Raw genomic sequence first — 19320 nt, 5'->3', positions numbered from 1 at the left:
TTTTTAATTACGTCAGAGCCACTCCTACCGCGCGCTGGTAAGTTACCTACCTACTCTGCGACCAGCTGATGGATGACTCTTCTTTCTTTGTCTGTCTCCTTATAAAGTCTATTTCTGTCTCTCTCTCTTCACTTACGTCAAAGCGACTCCCACCGCGCGCTGGTAGTTGCACTGCGTGGAGCTGATGACTGTTGTCTCTGTCTGTCTTCTCTGTCTGTCTCTTCATAAAGTCTATCTTTTGTCTCTCTTTCTACTTACCTCAGAGCCACTCCTACCGCGTGCTGGTAGTTACTCTGCGACGAGCTGATGACTCTGCTTTCTCTTTCCGTCACCTTATAAAGTCTATCTTTTGTCTCTCTCCCTCTTTCTCTCTCTCTCTCCGTCTCTCCCTCTCTCCACTTACGTCCGAAGCGTCGGAGATGGTGTGCGAGTGGTGGAGCGCGCCCGGTGCGCACGCGCCGCTGAAGAACTCTCCGACCGCGCGCTGGTAGTTGCACTGCGTGGAGCTGATGACTGTTGTCTCTGTCTGGCTCCTTATAAAGTGTATGTTTTGTCTCTCTTTCTCGATACTTACGTCAGAGCGACTCCCACCGCTGGTAGTTGCACTGGGTGGAGCTGATGACTGTTGTCTCTGTCTGTCTCCTTAGAAAGTGTATTTCTGTCTCTCTCTCTCCACTTACGTCAGAATGACTCCTGCCGCGCGCTGGTAGTTGCACTGCGACGAGCTGATGACTGTTGTCTCTGTCTGGCTCCTTATAAAGTGTATGTTTTGTCTCTCTTTCTACTTACGTCAAAGCCACTCATACCGCGCGCTCTGCGGGAAATGGATCGACGAGCTGATGGATGACTCTGCTTTCTCTGTCTGTCTCCCTATAAAGTCTATTTTTTGTCTCTCTTTCTATTTACGTCAGAGCCACTCCTACCGCGCGCTGGTAAGTTACCTACCTACTCTGCGACCAGCTGATGGATGACTCTTCTTTCTTTGTCTGTCTCCTTATAAAGTCTATTTCTGTCTCTCTCTCTTCACTTACGTCAAAGCGACTCCCACCGCGCGCTGGTAGTTACCTACTTTGTGACGAGCCGATGGATGACTCTGCTTTCTTTATCTGTCTCCTTATAAAGTCTATCTTTTAACTCTCTCCCTCTCTACTTACGTCAGAAGCGTCAGAGATGGAGGTCGAGCTGATATTGTTGCTGACACTAAAGGCCTTATAAAGAAGCTGGAAGGTAAACAGTGTGCTATGGAAAGGGTTATGCTCGCTGATGACTGTGTTCTCTCTGTCTGTCTCCCTATAAAGTACATGTTTTGTCTCTCTTTCTACTTACGTCAGAGCGACTCCTACCGCGCACTGGTAATTACCTACTTTGCGACGAGGTGATGTCTGTTATCTCTCTTTGTCTCCTTATTTCTGTCGTATTTCTTTAACTTACGTCCGAGGCGTCGGAGATGGTGTGCGAGTGGTGCAGCGCGCCCGGTGCGCACGCGCCACTGAAGAACTCTCCGACCGCGCGCTGGTAGTTGCACTGCGTGGAGCTGATGACGCCGCGGTCTTGGGCCGCTCGGAGGAACGCCACGTACGCTGTGGGGGTTTATTTATTTATTTAAAAAATAGGTACCACTAACAAAATTACTTACACCACAAACTAGATTAAGACAGGTATATCACATTGACCGGCGCGAGTCGGCGTGTAGCGCAGCGTAAAAATTGGGTGTTACTTAAGCGCGCGTCCGCGCGCGTATCCGCTGGAATACGCTCGGAGCCGACCGGCTTCCGACGCATGCTCGCGCATCCGTCCGGATTGATATCAGTTAATCTGTTGTAAGCAATTACGACTCTAAGAACTGTTAATATAATACTATTTTCTTTACGGCCGTGTAAGTGCCCTCCGACGCGCGCCGGTCAATGAGCATCGTAGTTACTTAAGAGTTTGAATAATGTTTGCTCGACGACGTAGATGGTTTTTTTTTTTTGTTTTTTTTTTATTTATTGAGGTATACCAATTAATTATTTGGTGAGTTAGTTCTTAGAAGGTTGCTACGAGATGGCGTTGTAGGCATTGAATTCGCCGTTAACGTAGCGCCATTGTGAGGCGGTTATAAATTAAAAGTGATAGAGGTATTGTTAACTATAAGGGCCCATACTTAATTTGTATAGGCCATTCACACCCGCACGTTAGGCCATGCAGCATAAACCCGCACTGTGATATATTCTGAACAGCTCTTTAAAAAACAACCCTGAATCTGGCGCAGTCTATATTAAAGATAGAAATAGAGTATTCTCTCACCAATGCTGCCGTATTCCGGGAAGCAAGCGACTCTATCCCTCAGGTTCTCGAAGCGGGTGATGTTCTCTGCGGCGGACGACTTGATCAGGGTGGCCACCCGGGAGGAGGCTCCGCGGCTGTTCTGGACCAGCTTCACGGGGGACAGGTTGTAGTGGCTGGTGGAGGAATATTTGCTTAAACATTACTGCACAGAGGAAATTAAATATGATATGTCCCACAAGGCATAGGCATAGCTGCCTCCTCTGGAAGTCAAGTTGAAGGAGCTAAGTCGAAAACTATCTGACCTCTGACATAATTTATGTATTTATACTTTTGCAAATAAAACTGTACAGTGGCGGACTTAATGCCAGGTGGCATTCTCTGCCAGTCAACCACTGGTCAATTAGAGAGACTAATGCCCATTTTCACCATCGATCCCTAATTTTTAAGTGACCCCTATGAAAACAAAATTCCTTTTATATGTTACCATAGGGGTCACTTAAAAATTAGGGATTGATGGTGAAAACGGGCATAAGGCGGTCCAAAAATATGACGGTTAATATACTTACAGAGGATTAGATAAAATAAATAACATAAGAATACATATTAACTTATTACATACGTATTAGACTTAAGTCAATCGAGTGCGCTGCTTTACGCACTCAGGTGCACTTGGTTTCTTCCAAAGAGACTAAGTACTATTATTGTGTAGTACCAGTGCTATGCTATCAGTAAAGGCTAGCACAGACTTGGCGAGGAGATCTTTCTGGTTGCAAAGCATGAGATTCCAAGCGTCTGCCAAGAGCCGTCAAGAGTGCTAGTGTCTGTAGGCTCATGTCACCAAGCGGAGCCGTCAAGCGCCATACGGAGCCACCAGAAGTAAAAAATCGCAAACTCTCAGATTGACGGCGCTTGCGAGCCATTTGGCGAGGAGATCGAAGCGTGTTTCTGGTCGCAAAGCATGAGATTCCAAGCGTCCGCCAAGAGCCGTCAAGAGTGCTAGTGTCTGCAAGCTCATATCACCAGGTGGCGCTTATGGCGCTTGACGGCTAAGCGCCATACGGAGCCACCAGAAGCAAATCGCAAGCTCTCAGATTGACTAACTTTGGTTTTGGGATGTCATTTCCAACCGTAAGACCTCAAAAATTGGACTTTGTTTAAATTACTCTTCTTGCTCCCTTCCCTACGTCTCGCCAGGTCTGGCCCTGTCCTTAATTAGTCAAAATAATTCTCACCGTCTAGCCAAATATCCGTAATGCGAATCCACCGAAAAGAAGTCAGATCGTGATTCCCTGATGTCATCCAAACAGTCGAACACGCTCGCTCGTTGCTGGCAGGAGATGGGGGGCTGGATGCCCAGGGAATGCGCCGCGTTCCGCACCTAGGTGCACTTGGTTTGTTCTAGGGTGGAGACGGTGCACCAGTACTAAGCTTAAAGCTTCTATGGTCAAGTATTAAGATCGATTCAGAGGTGCCGGGTTCGATTCCCAGTGTGGGCAACATTAATTTCTGCTGGGTTTGGTTGGCGGTAAGGCACATAGTCCGCCTGGCCAGCTACCACCATCTTACCTAAGTCTGTTGCCATATTTACATTTATTCTTTAACAGGTAGCCAGTTCCTCTGTGGTTGAGGATTCCGTGTGAAGCTCGGTTCTTTTGGTCTGATCATCACTGTCCATCAAGTGAGGGCTTCAGTTGTGGATAAAAAAGGTTACTACTTATGATAAAAGTCTTTAAATTTCTCTTACCGTCTAGCAATATATCCGTAGTGCGAGTCCACCGAAAAGAAGTCAGATCGTGACTCCCTAATGTCATCCAAACAGTCAAACACGCTCGCTCGTTGCTGGCAAGATATGGGGGGCTGGATGCCCAGGGAATGCGCCGCGTTCCGCACCCAGGTGCACTTGGTCTGTTCTAGGGTGGAGACGGTGCACCAGCGACGGGCTGGCAGGCAGGACGGAGCCGAGTCGATGCTGGGAATGTTGCGGACTAGAGGAGAAAAATTGAATTAGCTTTTAAGTTGAATAATGTAAACTAGGTAGACCCATAAATAGTTCTGCCCACAAGTGGAACATTCTCCTACGACTGATTACGTTACTTTTAAAGGCTTGGACTTGTCGGAAAAATAAAAACAAAGTGCCTCGCTCAACTATCTCCAGCTGGAAGTATTGTTGGAAAAAATGGCAATTTCACGAGCAGCACAGGTTTTTATTGCTGCGAAAAACACAATTTACCATTTTCGTTTTTTTGCACGTCCTATAAAATTCATGTTTTAGCTTTTTCTACATTATTGTTTACTAGCTGTGCCCCGCGGTGTTACCCGCGGTAAAACGTAGCCTATGTGTTAATCCAGGGTGTCAGCTAACACCATACCAAATTTTATTAAAATTGCTCCAGCCGTTTAGACGTGAGGAAGTAACAAACATACAAACTTTCGCCTTTATAATATTAATGTGATAGCTGTAGATCCTGGGTACACAGGAGTTGCAGCGGTGGGAGCGAGAGGTGGAAATAATCCAGAATTTGTTGTTTCTAGGGTCTAATTCTGGTTTTAGTGTCACGCGGACAGTCATTGCGGATCGCTCCGCGCAGCCTCTGTATGAACTGCTAGGGAGCGGAGCGGTTCCTCCGGACCGCATTACTCTAAAACGCTCCCTAGACGTTTATACAGATAGGGCGTGCGGAGCGGGTCCGCACCGCACGGTCCGCGTGACACTAAAACCAGCCTAATGCCTTAAACTCACTTGCTCCAGTGTAGTTGGCGGGTGAGACCAGGTTAGTTTCGTGCACCAAGTTCCAGTTGGCGCCTCCGGCCAGGACTGCGAACAGGTTGGTCTGCCACGAGCTGGCGCCGAAGTCCGCGCCAGTAGGCCACCACGTGCGAAGGTTGCTCGCTACGGTCTCTGCTACGGCGCTATTGAAAGAAAAATGATGTTTTTTATAAAGAATAATATGAATTTGACGCGAAAATAGCGAACGGTGAAGGTGTCAGACTGACCGGGAAGTTACTTATTGCTTATGTGTTAATGAGATTAACGAATTAAAAAGGCTATTTCTCATCGCCACGGTTCTCATCGTCACCTTCGTGGCGAATTTTATTTCTAACTTATTTCAACTTTTTGTAAACAAAAATTGTAGCGCTTGATGTGNAAAATATTGTTCAAGCAAGCGACGGTATGTCTATGGATAATCACAAAAAGTTACGTATTTTTTTCGCGGAGCGACGATCGACCTATCTCACCTCCCCAATGGTCGAAGCGCGACTTACGTTAACCGAATAGAACGCTGTGATTGGTTGCTGGTGTTCGGTTTAACGGCAATCTTGTATTATAACTCAAAATTTTAGGTACCTAAAATCGTGTGACCAACGTATTTCGCTTTCCCAATTCAAAATAATTATAAGAAGATATTTTTTTGACTATTGTGTGGAAAGCATATTTAATTACGATGATTTTAGTATATGCTGCACACAAATTGAATGAAAATTGTGAATGCAGTAACCAAATGTTTCATTGCAACCGAAGGTGTGACACGATGAGAACGCGAAAAATGACCCCGTTTTTTATCGTTTCATGTGATTTTTTCGTATTATTTTTGCTTCTATTACGATAAAATTTATTTTGTATGTAGCTAAATAGATATTTTATCATCTGATTTCAAAGTTATTGTTCTAACTTATACCGTTTATGAACTATTATTGTGTGACCATCAAATTTGAGTGTAAATGAGAAGTACCCAAAAATGGCTTGGCAAGCCTCTTGCAAGAAAAAAAAATCAAACTTACCTTCTAGCAACAACAGCACTCCACGGCTGCTTCACCAAAGAACAAGGCGACAGAGGGGTGTTCAGAGCCTCTGTGGTGAGGGGGGCGAGGGAGCCGTCTTCACAGAGAATGCTGTGGGTAGCTGCGAACTGGGGACTGCGCAACTGGAAGAAATGGTTTGGTTAATATCATTTCTACATGCTCGGAGTTTCCCTGCGTGATCGAATCAGAAACGAGATCCGGAGGAGAACCAAAGTGATTGACATAGCCTGCAGAATCGCTAAAATCAAGTGGCAGTGAGCGGGGCACATAGCTCGCAGAGCTGATGGCCGCTGGGGCAGAAAAGTTCTCGAGTGGCGACCTAGAACCGGAAGACGTAGTGTGGGCAGGACTCCCATAGGTGGACCGACGATCTGGTGATGCTTGCGGGTAGTTCCTGGATGCAGGCAGCGCAGGACCGGTCGTTATAGAAATCGTTGGGGGAGACCTTTGTCCAGCAGTGGACGTCATTTGACTGAAACGAATGAAGCACAAGATATAATGTTGTCCCGAAGTGGTGGTAGGGCAAGCTATATTGGGAGTATTGGGACGTGTAAAATGCCGGACGTGTAAAAAGGGCCTATCTACAACCCGGTGAAATTACTGCGCACTTAGCAGCTGTGACGTCACATCGACGCTGTAAGGACGAAGGTGTGCGCATTCCGGCGAGGTGCGCAGTTAGGCGATTATCACACTGCACCGCGCTCCGCCGCGGTACGCGGGACGACAGATTTAATCATTGTATGCAAGTACCTCAGTTTGTATAGAAAACACGCGCGGCACAACACACTGACAACGCGTTTGCGCGCGGGATTCGTTAATGTCGCCATGCGGACCGCGGCGGAGCGCGGTGCAGCGTGATAAAAGCCTTAGCTTGATCGGGTAAAACGAAATAATGGTATACTTACGGTAAAGAACTCCCTGACGTGCTGCCAAGCGACAAACGCCACTGTTCCGTTGGTAGTAAGGCAGTCTAGCGCCTGGATGTGCCTGTTGCTGTTTAACACGCCTGCCACGCTGACGGCGGCGCTAGCGTCGTAGCCTGCGCACACGCCGGGAGCGGAGCACATAGCGCAAAGGTTGGGGAAACGGCTCTCTGGAAAGAAATTAATATTTTAGCTCAATGACATACAAAAAAGATAGGTTATGTATTTCAAAGTGGTGCAAGTAAGTAGTTCTATTCTGCTATTAAGTCGTATCGGGATACTTCGCGAAAAACACAAGCAAGAAAGTAATTTGCGCGAAGACATTAGCGCGAAAGACACTAGTGCGTAAAGACAATATTATGAACATGAACGGACGTTTGCGCGAAAAGACATAAGCGCGAAAGACACTAGCGAGAGAGACATTAGTGCGAAAACAGTTTTCGCATTAGGCATTATTCGCGAAAATTATTTGACGTGTCTTTCTGGTCGTCATGTCTGTAAACAGAGATACATAAAAAATCTGTTAAATCATAGGGGAGGGTTACCTACATCCAAGCAGTGAACTGCTATAGGTTAGAAGCAACAAACCGCTGCTTTTTCGATGTAAAGTTGCAGCTCTTGGGTTGCTTTTTTCATTATTTAAAACCCCTTGAAAGCATGTAACATTTGTATAGCCCGGTGAGTGACAGCATATTAGTTATTAAAGTAAAACGGTTTACTTATATGGGTCAATTTCCCAAACACATTTTTTGAGCGGCGTAGCTGAAAATCATATGTTTTTTATGACATTGAACTTTAATTTTTTTTTACACGAAAATATACAGAGGTTCCATTTTGAGGACAACATTATTAATGAGTATTTTCTTTTACAAATTCGACAAAAAATAATTGAACTAAGCGTTTCTAATTTTGGTGCAGTGTCCACATCCTTAATTTCTTACAATATGTATTTTTTTAGCTGAAGATCAAAACAGAACTTAGGGAAAAAGTATATTTTTGGATTATACAATCTATCTATTATCTGAGATTACCAAATTAAGCAAGTTTCCCAAATAACTGTGATTAAGTCACGTCTTTAAGTTTTGTCCGCGAAAAATTTATGATTTTGGTGTCAATAATGAAATAGCTCGTCAGTTTCTTTAAAGATCAAACAGGATTTAAACACTCCCATCATTCGTTAGGTTTAGTACCGCCCCCGCGAGCAGTGACGGCAGACGGGTGCAAGACCTCTGCGTCTTCCCGCCAAAAACGTAAATGTGTTGTTTTTTTTTAAACGGACAACAATTCTGCAATTTTGGTGTCTTTTTGTATAAGATTTCTAAGCTATTCTTTTTAGTTGAATTCCTCGTATAATGTAAAGGAACTGTTTTCATACCATGTGTTAAAATGTTATTGTTATATTTAAAACAGATTTCATATAATTTAGCTTTTTCAACGAGAATCTAATTTTGGTGAGTCAATTTTGGTGTTTTTGGTGGTGCACCAAAGCATTTTTAACCGACTTAACTCCGTCAATTGTGAACCGATTTTCAAAATTCTTTTTTTGTTCTATAGGGTACACTTATGTGGTGGTCCCATTGTCACCAAGTCAGGATCTGATGATGGGATCCTAGGGAAATCGAGAGTAAACCTCAAATTTTGTAGGAATGCAATACGTTTTCTAAAGTTATTCAAGTAGTCATCATCTAATGTTGATGAGGTGATGATGGAAGGTAAAACTCCTTAACGCTTAGGAGTTGGAGGATAATTCTTTAAATATTTTAGGTAGGTATGTACATACAGTTGTATTATTTCAGGTATTTAAGATGAGCTGATGATGAAAGGTCAAACAACATAAGTTAGGAGTTAGATGATACTCAATACTCATTTGTTGATACATACATTGACACATGATACATTGATACTTTTTAGTTGCCGATATTTAAAGTAGGGAGCCTGTATTTTGCTAGGAAGATTATTTACACTTGGATTGTGATTAAGACTATAATTTTCCATTACAAAATGGAAAATTATAGTCTTAATCACATTAAACATAGGTACTGTCCCTCTTCAGTGACAATAACAAGGACTAATCAACTAAAAAGCATGAAAAAAAATAATTTTAACAAAAAAATTAAAACCGACGCCAACAATCACTTAAAAGTAGAAAATAAGTACGTCGTTATTTATTTATTAGGACAATATACCATGATTAATATTTTTGGAGTCGGTGCTGGTAAATTTAAAACCATTTCTTGAGCTTGGCACTAAGATATGACCGACTGACAGCATATTTTCTAATTTTGGTGCTTTAATATAAATTTTGGTGTTCTCTTAATTTTGGTGTAAGGAAAATCTAAAAAACTACTGGACAAAATTTAATGTCTTAATCATTTTAGAAACAGTATAAGTTTCCAATAAATTTGATCTATAATTAAAGAATAAAAATACACAAATAACAATTTCCACCAAAATTAGGCAAAAATATGCACTTGTTGAAATTCACCCATATGCAACTCGACCGTCAATAAATGTACGAGAAAAAACATAACGTAGTGGCTCTTAAAAAACCGCATCCGAAATTTTATTTTGGCTCTCAAAATATGGCCTCATGCTCTACGCTGAGGACGATGATGAAGAAAGTAGAAAATTATTTGCAGAAACTTACTAAGGTTCGCATCGAGCGTAGCATTGGCGCTCCAGGGTCCAGGGCGGCAGGCTTCGGAGAAGAAGTTGCTGAGGGTGGTCACCTCCATCTCTTCAGCTGTTCTGGAGCCCACGTCTCCTTCGCAGCGGTCGGTGCGGGCGGCCTGATGAAGCAAATGCAAAAACATGAGCAAGGGAAAAATTTAAACGAGCTTGATCTCTCTGATGATGCTTGGTGTTTCTTTACGAGATCGAATCAGAAATGAGAAGATCCGTAAACGAACTAAAGTCGCTGACATAGCCCAACGGATTAGCAAGCTGAAGTGGCAATGGGCAGGGCACATAGTACGCAGAACTGACGGCCAATGGGGCAGCAAGGTTCTGGAGTGGAAGCCGCGTAGGACGTCCACCTATAAGGTGGACTGACGACCTCATAAAGGAAAGGAAGGCGCTGGATTCAGGCCACCACTAGCCTGCCATTGTGGAAATTTGGCTGAAACGAACGAACGAACGATACTCACAGCGACTTCCATAGCCCTCAACACTCGCGGCGACCAGCGGATGTCAGCCACTCCGAATCCAGGGTGGCAGTAGCGACCGTTCTGCAGACCAGCGAAACCGTTCGTGTGGTTGTTGGGCACCACCACTACAGCTTCGAAGGAGTATGGCTCTGAAACAAAATAACTGTCAAATTAGTGAAGATGTAAGGTATTAGGTTATGTGTATCTTCTTTTAGCAGTCAGAACTACTAAGTAAATAATTAAACAACAGGACAACTTCTTGTCGAGGTTGTAAGAGACTATATACGCAAACGTCTACACTGAAAAAAAATGAATTTAATGAACAGTTTAGCTATTTTTCATTTAGCTAAACTTTAGTAGTTGCCACCTAAAGTTTAGCTTAATCAACAAAATCAATTTTTTACATAACTTTTCATTTAGCTATTAATATTAACCAAGCATTTAGCAGTCCTTCGGCAGCTAAACATTTCTGCAAAATTTTACGTGAAATTCGGTAAATAACTTATTACAACTATTTTTCTCAGAGCCAGCGTAGAGAGTGTCCTCCATTTGTCCCTGGTAAAGAAAGGATCATGCTCCTGCAAAGGAGACTGCCGGATGATGATGATGTCGTAAGTATTCGTAAATTTTCATAAAATAAGTAGATACGTGTACTTCTATCGGTGCGTGAATCTTGAAAAGATGGATTTATTCTCGAACCCCAAAGCCAGTGAGAGTTTTTAAGCGCCCAAGATGAAGACAGACATTTTGACACATTTTTGCAGTCAAAATCCTAACTGTTTTGTTAAAAGGGCATCGGTCAAAACCACTTTTGACTGCAAAATACTGCATTAACTACCTACCTCATCAGCGTTAAAAACTTCAAACAAGCCAAAGTAGTCAAAAAGATCGCAACTCGTCTTTGTTATTTGATTAAGGATGTGCTGTCAACTTTTTGGCCACTTTGGGTGTCCTGAACTATTTGACGCTGATGCTTGAACCATACCAACGCGTACAGATCGCCATCGGCGCGATCAAAGACCAATGACAGGTCGCGTGAACTGTCATAGGTCGTGCGACCTGTCATTTGCCTTTGATCGCGCCGATGGAGATCTGCACACGTACTACACTTCGTACTTATCGGTATGAGTACGAATATTAGTCAATAAAGTCTTATGAAACTCACCCTGTCTGTTCACGTCTCTGACGGTGGCCACCACCCGAAGGTCGTTGGACTGCTGCGCCAAGAGGAGCAGTTCCTCGTCAGAAAACACACCGAAGTCAGCCGCCCCTCGCACCAGCCTGGCTGCGCACTCCACTCTGGAAGACATTGAAGATTGAACTGATTGAAAATCTGGAAGAATATTGTTTTTATCTTATATATATGGGGGGGGAAGCCGGGGCATGGTCTTGGTGGTAATCGCTGACGTAGTGAGGTCAGCATTGCCTACAAAATGCCAAGAAGCCCTCTGCTGTGTTAAGTAGTGGAACACCGATGTAGCAGAACCCCGGCCAGTCCGCGTCATCCACGTCCTCGTCGTCCACCCTGGGACCTGCTGCAGCCACGCTCTGCGTGCCCACTACCTAGACTTGCAGCTGAGCTGAGGATGCAGGGCGAAAGGCGAGTATTCTGCGCCTGAAAACAGAATCTCATCACTAGGGAGGATACCCGAAAAAAACCGAGCTAGTNAAAGGTTTTCTGCAAGATTATCTTGGATAGGTTATCGGGGGCCGTTGAACCTCTTTTGCGTAGGGAACAGGCTGGCTTCCGCCCGAACCGCTCGTGTACCGACCAGATCAATACTTTGCGTATCATTTTGGAGCAGGCATCAGAATGGCAAAGGGAAGTCTACCTAACCTTTGTAGACTTTGAAAAAGCCTTTGATACGCTGAAGTGGGCAAGTATATGGTCGCGACTCGCTGACATTGGTGTCCCGCCGAAAATCATCGACCTACTGAAGGCCATCTACAGGAAATATTCTTGTACGGTGACTCACGACGGCCTCATCTCCGAAGACATCGAGGTGCATGCGGGCGTCCGGCAAGGCTGCCTGCTTTCGCCCCTTCTCTTTCTGGTTGTCTTGGATGGAGTCATGAATCGCGCATATCAAGACCAACGGCGTGGAATAGAGTGGGGTATAATCGGAGTCTTAGAAGACTTAGATTATGCCGATGACCTCTGTTTGCTGAGCCACACGCATCACGATATGCAATCCAAACTTAATGACCTACATCGAGAAGCGGGTATCACAGGGCTCAAAATTAACTGCCGGAAGACCCAAGAGATGCGATCTGGAGTGAGAAATTGCACGCCATTACGGATTGGTGCAGAGGATGTGGCACGAGTCCACAATTTCACCTACCTCGGGAGCGTCGTGTCAGAAACTGGAGGTACCGAAGAGGACATCACTTCGCGCATTGCCAAGGCCAGAGCTACCTTCGCACAACTTCGCCCCATATGGCAGTCACGGAAATTGACCCGAAGGGTCAAGATCAAAATATTCGGGTCCAACGTTAAATCCGTTCTGCTCTATGGGTGTGAAACGTGGAAGGTCACAAAGGTTATCTCGCACCAGCTGCAGGTCTTCATCAACCGCTGCCTTCGCCGAATTCTCGGCATATACTGGCCCGAGAAAATCTCCAACGTCGAGCTATTGGAACGCTGCCACGAAATTCCGATCGACCAGCAGATCAAGCGCCGCAAGTGGAACTGGATTGGCCACACTCTCCGAAGGGACCCCGATCACATCCCTAAGCAGGCTCTGGATTGGAATCCCCAAGGAAAACGCAAACGTGGTCAACCCAGGCAAACATGGCGGCGCACTGTAGCGGACGAGGCGAAGAAGATCGGCAAGACCTGGAGCGAGATCAAGCGAGAAGCTCAAGACCGAACGAGATGGAGGACTGTTGTGGACGCCCTCTGCCCCATCTAGGGGACATAGGACCATAAGTCATTGTTTTTATCTTACGTTTTATTGCACTATTGTAGCTGATCTGATAAACTAATGCCCGTTTTCACTATCAATCCCAAATTTTTAAGTGACCCCTATGTTTAAAAAATAACAGGAATTTTATTTACATAGGGGTCACTAAAAAATTAGGGATTGATGGTGAAAACGGGCATTGTCCCCTAACCACGCCCTAACTAAACAAAAAATTCATACGGTTTTCCATCCTATACCTATCCACCTATCCACCTACTATTCTAGAATTTGAAAAATTCTTTCATTTTGAAAATTGTTTAAGATAATTCGTTTGATATGTAGTCCTTGAAGGTTCAGCCAAACCAACGTGATCACACGCGATCAGCCGGCATGCATAGGGTTACCAGGCGTCCGGCTTTAGCCGGACATGTTTGGCTTTTTAGGGTCTTGTCCGGCCTGTCCGGCTTTTGTTAGGCTTTTTATTTAGTTGCCGCGCCAGGCGAAAGTCGAGCCACAGAATCATATACAGCAACCGATGATGATAGTACTCACTCATGAGCTGGAGTCTGATCGCCATCGCTGCACGGCTGATCGCGTGTGATCGCGTTGGTTTGACCGAACCTTAAGTCGCCTTTTACGACACCTGCAGGAAGATGGTTTACCTTGTAGAGACAGGCTCGCAGGAGACTTGGCTGCCATCCTTGTCCAGGTTCTGACAGCGTATCGAGTCTGATGTCGGCACGCACACTTTGCCTGGGACAATGCAGAATAAAACATGAATTATTCAAAATCTAAATAAAAAATATTTATTCAGTTTAGACCACAAGTGGCACTTATGAATTTTAGACCACAAGTGTGAAGGAATTACTTCGAACTATTCCCACCGCTGCAACTCCTGTGTAGCCAGGATCTACAGCTTGACCGCCATAAAAACCCAAGAAGGTCAAGTTTGTCCCGGGAGAAAGTTAAACTGTCATTGGACCGAAATCAAAGGAATTACTTAGTTATAATACTTTTCAAATTCATTAATTTATTCGGTAGATACATACACCCGTATTCACAAATGATGCTTGCATAAGTAAGTGAAGCAGCAAATCGAACGCACCGCGTTGAAGAGCTCTGTGGTTCGTGTATGACCCTGTGCGTCCACGCGCACTGTGATACCTCATAGTAATGTTCACACACACATCCCAAATAAGTACAGCTTGCAATTCCACCGTTTCGGGACAACATTAACGGCTGATGGTGAGAAGAAATGGCAGAAGAAATTGAATCACCTTTATCACTCACGTTTGAACGTTTTCTGCCATATTTTTTATTAAAATGTATCACCAGACATGGGGTCAATGGTGAAAAAGTCTATTTAAAGCCTACTTTCAGGTTCAGGTAATAAAGGCTACATAAAGCTACGGCCAGTCGGCCAATAAGAACAGAGCATCAAATGAAAAATGTTGCAAAAACAGAAAAAAACATTCAAACTATTTTCGCGCGTACAAAGTCGCGGGCGCAGCTATCTAGCTATGATCGTTCATCCACGAAGACGCGCCCCACCAATTTTTGATCGAGGGTATCGAGAGTTTGATCCGAGCAATCCGAGCGTCATTATTGTAGTGTGCGTACTTATGCACTCATTGATAATTTAGCGTGTACCGATAACACTCAAACATTAGCAGAAGAATGGTGGGGCGCGTCTTCGTGGATGAAACGATTCTATACATAATATTCACAGCTACACTACAAAAATAGTGCTAAGCCTTTATTTTTTCTAAAGTTTTCTTCATACAATGTCATATGACTTTGAAATGGTATCTCTAAATATACAGACCACATATCAGACACTTATCGATAAGATAGCAGAAGGTGAGCCGTTTGAATCACTTTCCTAATAATGCATTATATTTGTATTAGTCTTACAAACAATTAGGTTACTTATAAGCTGAGGTGGCAACAGAGTCTAAAATATTTTTAATCAACTTGTAGGATCTATTTCAACTATACAGGGTGGAATTTTGTAATGCCACCTGGAGGGAAAGTACTTCTCTTAATACTGTAGATAGAAAATTTTACTCAAAGAAAACATTCCTTTATTTTTGAAGAGAAAGATAACTGCATTCAAAGATTTCCGAAAATTTTTCAAAAAGTCACTACCATACCATACAATTTTCGGTAAATAATTAAAATAATTTAAGATTTCATGGTTTTCCTTTCATTTCATTTATCTAGTTTGTTCGAGAGATTTCATCCTTATACTTAACCCTAACGATCGATGCAATAAAATACAGGCTGTAATTTTTAACAGATTTTAGTTGGTTCGATTCCCGGGTGTAGCAAGCAATTTTTTCGAAATCTTTGAATGCAGTTCTATTTCTTTTCAAAAATAAAGGAACGTTTTCTTTGAGTAAAATTTTCTATGTTACTTTACCTCCAGGTGTGGCATTACAAAATTCCACCCTGTATAGCTATTCCCACGATTTCGTACGCGTGCTATAGTTAGAATACTTAGTTTATTTCCCGTTTTCTATTTCCGTTTTTGCAACATTTTTTTTACTTCTCCGCCCCTATTAGTTGCAGAGTAATGTTCGTTAAATGGGCTATCCAACACAAAAATATTTTTTCAAATTGGCCCAGTAGATACTATTACTTATTCTGTGCCAGTAGTTCCTGAGATTAACGCGTTCAACCAAATAAACATAAGATTAGTCTGACTTACGAGTAGAAAACGTTCATAGGTTAAGCCGAGGTGGATTGTTAGTTGTCACATAGCATTGGTATTAACTTGTAAGTTTTATTCAATATTCAAATTATTTTTGTTAAGGAGCCTTTCAGGACACATAGGACTGTTAATTTGATCATCACTTAAGAAGAAGTCAACTCAACTTGAGAAAAGTGTTATTTATAAGGAACTAACATATGAATTTGCATTTTTAATTTTATCTAATTAAAAGTGGCGCGTGCCTTAAAGAGCTTGATCGGGAAATCGTTTAATGAGTTAAAATGTAAAATTGTAGAAGAGCTTCATGAGAAAATCTTTTCATAAAAATTTTGTGGGTAGGTACATACTTATTATTATTCTGTGGTACAACCACGTTTTCAGCGCGTAAATGTATCGTGTCAGCATGACGCTAACCGATCTCTATCGATTTATTGAGTACTTTATCCACCATCTTGTCACTAAGTGCAAGCTTAACGTGGGTAGCACGCTCAATTCTGAAAGGCTCAAAACTCAATTCAGTTTCAAGCATAGTTTGCGGCTTTTGATTTGTTGAATTTCATATAGACGAATCAGGCAGATCATTAGTTAAATAGTTATTTCACCCCATGACCCTTTTAATTCAAACAACGGAAGTTGGCCCGAGCTTTTATTAGGATCCCTGTTAAAATTCTCACACTTTTGCTTTTCATTCGAAGCTTTATGAAAACGCACTCTTATTAATTTCAAATAAAGTATGTTATACTTACTAGGGTGTTTCAAGAAAGGTTACTATATGATAAAAAGACAAATATTTCGCTCTGTTATTCACTCTCATTTAGGTACTCAACTTGAAATTATGCTACACGTGAAAGAGACTATAGCGAAACCGTTATGCAGATAACATCTTCATTCAATTAAAGAGTAATCTTGAATCACCATAATATTCACAAACATTACTATGAGGTCTCACAGTGCGCGTGGACGCACAGGGTGACACACGAACCAATCACAGAGCAATTCAACGCTGTGCGTTCAATTTGCTGCTTCACTTAAGCAAGCATCGTTTGTGAATACCTATGGGCGTATTTATGTTATTCATTCAACCGGTGAAACATCGAAACCGGTCAAAATGGTCGTTACTTTAACGCCCGATGACTCATAGCCGCCACGCCTATCGATAAAATTACATAACAATCCAAAAAACTTACTTATTTGCGCACTGCTTAATCCAATTGCGAGAAAAACAAAAAACAATCCCTTATATCCCATTTTGGCACTCAAATCACTCAGATCATTAAAATAGCACTTAAAACACAACCGGTGGGATTCCGCGCCAAATCCGAACAGGCTACGGCGTTCGATACTGTTGCTCTATATCCAGATATTTAAAAACTCTTGTATTAATGGTATATCGCATATCTTATCAGTTTCGAAATTCAGCGTAAAGGTGATATAACGTTCGCTGATAACAATGATAAGTGCGCGTCAGTTTGCGCACTGGCGTACCGCGGGGCTCTATTCTGAGGCACAGATTATTCGTTGTGTGATTAATCCAGTATTGATTACACATTGACATGTCTTGTGATGAGTAACTGAAATATTCTATGAATTCTATGCTTCATATCACCTTTCTTCGTCCTAATGTCCACAGTTAGACAAAGGCCTCCCCATGTATTTAAAAATCTAATCTAGGCGCTTCCCGCGACCTTCACTAGATCATCGGTCCACTGAGTGACTGACCTAATGAAGGTATTCGTTATCGTGTTAGTAAGGGATTAAAAGCTTCAGAAGATTTAAGATTGTAAATCAGTGATTTCCCAGATTTCAGAACTACTAGCTAGTATACATAGATAGAAGTTTTCTATTCTCTACACTAAAAACCGGTTGTCTCAAAAAGAAGATTGGGTTTTGATTGGCGGTCAAGCTGTATATCCTGGCTACACAGGAGTGTCAGCGGTGGGAACGAGAGGTGGGAATAGTCCTGTGGGCTGAGTGTGAGTTTACATGACATCGAACGTCCTCACTAGTGAGCGTGTTAAAAAATGTATGAAAATTTTAGTTCTTGAAAGTTTCCGCTAGGGGCGCTGTACAATCCGTCATACATTTAATGTCATTTTGCGCTCACTAGTGACGACGTTTGATGTAAACTCACACTCAGCCCCCACTCTACACTTTACAAAGTAATAATGTACCTAATAAAATAAAGGTTACAAACATGAAAAATACCTGCATTTGTAAGTGGTTATATTTCAATTCTTTAGCTAAGAAGAACATGTGGTGGAAGAAACTCAATTGGGTATTTTTGACACCCTCTTGTAGCTAAGGTGTTTCACCATTTAAAAGATAAATTCAATTCAGTAAACTAATAATCTTTTAAAAAGTATCTCACACCTCTAAACATAGTAAACATACCTTCCTAGACTCATAAAAAAATCATAAAAGTTAAACTCATTTTTATGCATGTAGGCTTTTAAAAGGCACTTTTACACAGCTCAGTATTAACCCTATCACTGCTTCAGGACAATAAAATAGGCCAGTGCTGAGAAGAAGCAGTGCTTGCTTAGGTGAAGCAGCAAATCGAACGCACAGCGTTGAATAGAGCTCTGTGATTGGTTCGTGTGTCACCCTGTGAGTCCACGCGCACTGTGAGACCTCATAGTAATGTTTGTGAATACGGGCGTTAGTCACTATTGCCAGACCTACCTTACCTTTAAATCTTACAAAATCTCTGACCTCTTTAGGCTTTATAACAACTACTTGTATTGTAGTTTTATCTGATTGGAATCTTAAGTACAGAATACATAATGCACATAATTAGTGATTTAAATGGTTATGATAACAAGAATATGTAAATACACACCTGTACATGAACTATGAAAAAGGCTACAACCGTTATTAAACGAACTGATGGCCGTTGGGGCAGAAAAACTCTCAATTCAAGTGGACCGACGACTGAAGGTTGCAGCAGGAAGTGCCTAGATGGGGGCAGCGCAGGACCAGTCAGAGTGGAAATTGAGGCAGGCCTTTGTCCAGCAGTGGACGTCTTTTGGTAGATAGAAGGAAAAGTAGGAAAGGAAGGAAGAAACATTACTTAACTCTACAATTTCCCAAGCTTAAAGGAAACTAATGATTCAGGGTAAAATCTGACGTTATTGAATAGATATTAACGAAAACAAAAGATTGTGACAGTCATGAAACCAAGTATAAAATCATGGATTCCACGAACAGCGGAAATAACAAATAAAATAATGACAAAGAAATTCTTTAAAAGTTATGTCATAAAACCGATCTCAATTACAAACACATAGAGTTCCTTTTATGACTTGCTTTTGCGAATTCGATGTAATATTTTCTATATCCGGTTACTAAGCAAGACCGTAATAGAATCAGGCACGGTAGAGCCACTAGTCTTTCTAAAAGACTATTCCCACCTCTCGTTCCCACCGCTGCAACTCCTGTGTAGCCAAGATCTACAGCTTGACCGCCAATAAAAACCCAAGAAGGTCAGTTTGTCCCGGGGGAAAGTTAAACTGTCATTGGACTCGCAACGAAATTAATCAGAAGAACATAGGAGGAGTTCGAAGTTA

General features: G+C 42.6%; 1 protein-coding gene across 1 annotated transcript; it reads right to left on the bottom strand.

Moving 5' to 3' along the window:
* Positions 1 to 403: 403 nt before the first annotated feature.
* Positions 404 to 17121, bottom strand: LOC114362156 (transferrin; the record flags this gene model as incomplete). The annotated part of the gene is made up of 13 exons (XM_028317444.1): positions 16942 to 17121; positions 13704 to 13794; positions 11304 to 11437; positions 10139 to 10287; positions 9640 to 9781; positions 6975 to 7162; positions 6049 to 6191; positions 5009 to 5178; positions 4159 to 4253; positions 3501 to 3646; positions 2287 to 2441; positions 1432 to 1580; positions 404 to 526 (listed from the first exon to the last, which is right to left on the bottom strand). Coding segments are annotated over exons 1-13 (1746 nt in total), but the record flags the coding sequence as incomplete, so codon positions are not given.
* Positions 17122 to 19320: the final 2199 nt, after the last annotated feature.

Source organism: Ostrinia furnacalis, unplaced genomic scaffold (assembly GCF_004193835.3).
Source record: "Ostrinia furnacalis isolate ACB-3 unplaced genomic scaffold, ASM419383v2 OfSCF6240, whole genome shotgun sequence".
NCBI lineage: Eukaryota > Metazoa > Arthropoda > Insecta > Lepidoptera > Crambidae > Ostrinia > Ostrinia furnacalis.
The sequence above is the reverse complement of the archived record's forward strand: the minus strand, read 5'-3'. Positions and strand labels throughout refer to the sequence as shown.